Source organism: Cyprinodon variegatus, unplaced genomic scaffold, assembly GCF_000732505.1.
Source record: "Cyprinodon variegatus isolate N-32 unplaced genomic scaffold, C_variegatus-1.0 Scaffold911, whole genome shotgun sequence".
NCBI classification, from domain to species: Eukaryota; Metazoa; Chordata; class Actinopteri; order Cyprinodontiformes; family Cyprinodontidae; genus Cyprinodon; species Cyprinodon variegatus.
In genome coordinates this window covers 60,781-66,366 of record NW_015151364.1, presented here as the reverse complement: position 1 = coordinate 66,366, position 5,586 = coordinate 60,781, and the positions used below count along the sequence as shown (strand labels likewise).

The 5,586-nt window shown below is 35.1% G+C and overlaps 2 protein-coding genes across 2 annotated transcripts in view; both read left to right on the top strand.

Moving 5' to 3' along the window:
- LOC107099818 overlaps window positions 1–65 on the top strand; it is an 8,824-nt gene extending 8,759 nt beyond the window's left edge. Inside the window, exon 15 of the mRNA XM_015398090.1 lies at window positions 51–65. Within this exon, the coding sequence (XP_015253576.1) occupies window positions 51–65 (15 nt within the window). The remainder of the gene's footprint in view (window positions 1–50) is intronic.
- Window positions 27–5,586, top strand: part of LOC107099837 (adhesion G protein-coupled receptor F4-like) — an 11,025-nt gene continuing 5,465 nt past the window's right edge. The window contains exons 1-7 of the mRNA XM_015398110.1: window positions 27–313; window positions 417–478; window positions 1,793–1,914; window positions 2,038–2,250; window positions 2,499–2,690; window positions 2,788–2,925; window positions 4,841–5,019. Coding sequence (XP_015253596.1) covers window positions 158–313; window positions 417–478; window positions 1,793–1,914; window positions 2,038–2,250; window positions 2,499–2,690; window positions 2,788–2,925; window positions 4,841–5,019 — 1,062 coding nt within the window. The 5' untranslated portion in view covers window positions 27–157. The remainder of the gene's footprint in view (window positions 314–416; window positions 479–1,792; window positions 1,915–2,037; window positions 2,251–2,498; window positions 2,691–2,787; window positions 2,926–4,840; window positions 5,020–5,586) is intronic.

The window sequence follows — 5,586 nt, the reverse complement described above, 5'->3', positions numbered from 1 at the left end:
CGCAACAATGCCTCAAAGAACCACAGGGACAAACTCAACATCACCATCAGAAATTACTGTGGTGACAAATGCAAAAAACACGATACAAATTACCACACAGACAAACACAACAACATTGCCAGAGCTTACAATAATAACAACCCTAAGAACACCAGATATGCCAATAGTGACAAACTCAACGCAAATCATTGAAACAGTAGACAAAACAACAGCTGCAGTCTTTACTGTAAAAGAAAGCTTTACTCTAAACATGGACTTTCAGGACTCATACAATAACCCAACCAGTGATGTTTATAAGGATATTTATGCTTCTGTAAGTCATATTGATATGCTGAAGTCTGTAAAACAACATGAAGGAATGCATACAGAATTTAATATCTTGATATTTGGTTTGATTGTGATATTGTCTCTACCAGGCTGAAACAAATTGCCAGGAATACATGTCAAAAGATTGCAGTGTGCAGGGTCTAAACTTTAGGTGAGTCAGCGGTTATCTCTTACATATTATGCTGTTTAAATATTTAAAAAATAGATATTGTAGTTGCTAGTAAATACTACAGCTGTATTAGTATTAGAATAAGTCTATCCCGAAACTGATATCAGTTTGATCTGTATTACTGTAGCCCCAGAAAAGGTTTCAAACAATCACTCTACTCCTTCCCTAATAAAGGGGATAGAAATTTCACCCAAATTGTGTTTTACACAATAAGTAACTCACCCATTCACACACATGTTGGCGAGCTACATTGTAGCCACAGTTTCAATGAGGTAAACTGGCAGAAATGAGGGTATTGTTCTGAGTTGCCACCAGGCACCCAGACTGTCTTAAATAGGCAATGTAGGTGAAGTGTCTTGCCCAATTAAAGACTGACGGGCATAGCCGGGGTTTGTCACAGGGCGAACCCCTCCATTCTGAACCAATGTCACTCCTTGTAGCAAATTGAGAATAACTGTGTTCATTTAAAGCAGAAGGTAGTCTAAGATAGGATTTTGTCTAAACGCTGCAGTGTGTGAGTTCAAGATCTGATATCTCAATAAATCATCAAACTGTAAAAAAACAGTAAAAAACAATAATGTTAAGACCATCTTTATTAATAACATTAAAGTACATACTATGCTGTTTGATCTTTCATTTTGTTATTATATAGGCATTTCAAAAAAAAAAAACTTTAATTAAGTAGGCTTCAACTCTGATCCTCAGCACCCACTGTCCTGCATATTTTAATTTTTTCCTTTCCCCCTGACTTAAAAAAATAGGTGATTAATGGACCTTTTGGAAAGGAATGCAAATAATTGATTCAGGTGTAGGGGAGAAACCCATCAAAAACATCCAGGACTAATGATCCTGAGAACCAGAGCTGAAGACCTCTGCCCTAACCTGAGCATCTTTATAATTTAATAAATAGATTTTTTAACAAAATATTACTTCAAAATTTCAATTTCTTTTTTAGTCCTTGCACATCAATAATTATTTCCTACATCTTTATTTTCACAATGTTAAAACAGGATGTTTAAACTAAGAAAGTCGATTTTTAATTATCTTTCTAGGATGAAACACAAACAGTAGCTTGTCTGTCTAAAGTAGCCTTAATAATCTCACATATGTAGACATATGTACTATAAGGAACTATAGTTATTCATTTGCTGTTGTATTTGGTATACAGCTTATTTTAGGCATCAGCCATGAACTGTCTAAACCCTTTTTATAAAAATCAGGTTCAAATATAATGAACTGTTAGAGTGACCTGACTTCATAGCAGAATATCAATCAAAATAAAAATCTGTGTTCCAGGTCTGGAAGCACCATCGCTGACTTTTCTCTCAGCAGTTCTTCTCAGGATGCATCACAACTTCAATTAGCAAAAGACGAAATGTTAAATCAACTGGCAGAAAAATATCCTGTGGACATCTTCAGTAAGTGAACCTTAATAAATCTGGGCTAGGTTTAACCATTCCATTATATTTTCACATAGATCCATAAACCAACATAAGAGATATATATATATATTTTTTTATCCTTCCTTTTTTGTCATACAGGTAACACATTATATATGTCAGTTGGCGAAGTTACTTCAGAGGAAATAATTGCTGGGGACTCTGTAACTCTGACATGTGGACCTCCTCCAACTAATTTTGGGTTAAATCTAAGGGTGGTTTGGACACTTGATGGAACAGTCCTCCAAACAACTAAACCCAGTGATGACGGGACCTCGAAATACAAAATCACAACATTCTATAAAATTCATGATGGTATGTACTGTTTAGACCAACACTACAGTCTGATGTGTGATGGGATCCAATAATACCACATCATATGTTATAAAATAGCTGCTCCAATTGTTTTGGTTTTTAACTCATAAATTGTTTGGAAATATTATTAGCTTCTGCATCATATGATAAAAAATAGCAACTATTATATAGCCATGAAATAGGTGGTAACCAAATTTCAGAGCTTTTGAAGATTATGGTTGCAATTATGACTTTGTTTTGTCTTTCAGGGCAATATACCTGTAAGATGAGCCGTGCAGATGGTGCCACTTTCACACAGAGCAGAAACCTAAAGTCTAAACCAGCACCCCTGATCACTGTTAAACCAATAATTGGATCATTGAAATGTCCTGGTTCTCTGACACTAGAGTGTTCTGTTAGAGGAGACTACCAGGTTGAATTTAAGGGCCTGGACCCTCCAAGTAATTATTAAAAAAAACATCCTTTTAGGATTTTCTACCACAAAGCATGAAAACGTTTAAGACCATGTTTCTAATTCTTTATCATTTTGTCATTTAGGTTCTAGCCCAGATTCAGAAATCAAACATGAGTATCAAGCCCCTGATGGATGTACCCCAGAGGAAAAGACAATAACCTGTCAAGTAACAACAAAGCCAGAGGTTAAGAAAATCATTAAACTGACATTAAACCCAAACGGTGGGTATTTCTCCAGCCAACACAACTTTAAAAAGCTAAACAAACCTACAATGCATCTGAAGCATGATGTAAAGCTTCAATTTATTCATGTTGCTTTTTGATTTAGATTTAAATTGTTTTTATCCAATTATGACATTTCTCAATGATATGAAGTATCCTTCAAAATATATTGTTTAGGGCAGTGTTTCCCAACTGGGGGTATGCGTACCTCTTGTGGTCTGCAAGGGTATTGCAAGTGGTACATGAAAATATTTTCTTAGAAATTAGCCCGGTGTAGGTACCAGATCTGCTCGGATGGTCAGATCTGCTTTGGTCCTGTGCATGCCAGTGACATACATTACATGATTGGATGAAAGTTGCCATATGATGTAAAACAAAGTGGTTGCCCAAACAACGATAATAACATCACATAGCGTCAGTGTGCAGAGTCGGGATCATCTGTACCGTTAGAGTGTCTAATGACTGATTAAGTTTTACCTGATCGATAACAAAGCTGACAAAATCTGTTTATGCTGAACAAAGTAACTGCAAGCGCATGATATACAAGGGGAGATCTGGGTAGCACTGTAGCTAGCTGTGCTCAGTAGCTAACAGGTTAGCCTCTTTTAGCTTGGTCAGTTAGCCATATTAAGCTACACTACTTTTGAATTTGTATCAAAAACAACCAATCGTTTTCTACATGTAGAATAAATGCTGTTTTCTTCGTAAAAATCTCTACAAAAGTATTTTTTTAAGATGTCCCATTTGTCCTCCTCTGCCTACAGATCTCAAGAAAAAAAAAAAAAAAAAAGCTGAGACTTTTTTTGTCTTGTTAAATGGCAGAGTTCAGTCTGTCTTAGAAGGCAGTACTTTCCTTCAAGACTGACAATGATTGTTTTATAGTTTCGGCTACTTTAGATCGCCAACGAAATGTTAAATAATAGCAAATATAGGTAATAATATGTTTAAACTCCAAAAGAGATTTGATTAAAAAACAGGTGCAATACAGTTTGTTTGAGTGGAGTTGCCATATGTTGACGTCATAAGAAGGAGCAGGGCCCAAAGCAGATCTGATACCTACACCGGTATGTGCTGTTTCTCACACTGAGCTATCGGAGATCATCAAAGCAGCTCAGATGTTTTGATGAAAACAAGTAAAACTAATTAAGTCAGTCTGACTAGAATTTTTGTTCTGCATTTTGTTCTCAATTCATCAAGTTTAAATGTATCTAAAAGGGGGTCATTTAGAGGTGCTCCAGTTTTATAATACAGGTTTATATTATGATTTTAATTTGTATTTATTTCGATTCCTTACAAACTTTCAGGCAACTCATTTATGTTGGATTTTTTTTTAAATTGAGCTGGGAAAAAAAATACAATGATAAAAATTGAATGCTAAATAAGTAAAATATTTTCTTATTTTATAATCAGTTATTGTATTTTCCACTTTGGGACAATCAGCAATACTTTTGACTGACTCATGGTAAGTCAAAATGCCCAAAGAGGTACACACATTTTGAGGAAAATAAAATAAAATTAGCTTTTTGCTTAAAAAAATATTGTGTTAAAAATTATTCACATTATTCTCAGTAATTGGTTGAAATATTGTTGATAGTTTTCATAACAGCAATCTAAGCCTCCTTATCATTAGCTTCTGTCATATTTTATAATGCTGCTTCAATAAGCTATGTAATGCATCTGAAATGTTTGATGTTGGAAATTTTTAACCCCCATCTTTAGCTCCCTCCACAGATCTTTTGCTAATTTTAGTCAGGACTCTGAGTGTAAAAATTATGAAATCACTTCCATTATCTCAAGTTAAATCAATGCTTTACCCATAAAGCCACAATTGATCTGAATAAATAGGGGAGGGACTTCATTGTAATTAGGTAGTTACCTTAGAGCCCGCTTAAACTTTTTTTTTCTTTTTGTGTAGTTCTTTGTGAAGGTGATGATGTATTCAGTGCTGGACCTGAAGGTTTTTTTGCTGTTGGTCCCTGTAAAGAGGGTATGGTGGGAAACAAAACAGCCGTTTGTAAGGATGATGGCACGTATGGAGATATCCAAGACAACTGCGTCCTAGAAGTTATACAGAACCTGCTTGATCAGTCAGAGGTAATCGAGTCCATCTTTTGTCTGAAATATTTTCATATAGCCTTTCCTGTTATTCCAAAAAAAATTTCTGAAATATTAAATCCTGAAAATGCTAATTCTATGACTTGTCTTATAATAAATTTCTAGATAGCTTCCAACGACTAGTAGTTATTCTGCGATATTTATTACACTTTCACAATACTTCCACAAGTAAGGTTGTGTATCTGTCTCACTCACACACACTGTTCCATGTGTTGACTCCTATTGACTTCTATTGATTTTCAGCCATTTTCAACCATTTCTATACCCTAACCCTTACCAATACATACGTCACCCTAACCCTAACCCAATTGACACCTTATCCTTAAACCTAACCATTACCAAAATAGCATGTGAGGACCAGCAAAATGTCCTCACTTTGCAACAACTGGTCCTCAATTTGATTGTGAAATTGGAAAAATAGTGCTCACACTGAAGGCTAGACACACACATGCTAACTATACATTTGTAAACTTAGAGATCAGACACATAGGATAGTAGAAATAATGTACTTTTTTGCTGCATATATTTCTAAAAGCTCCAAACTAT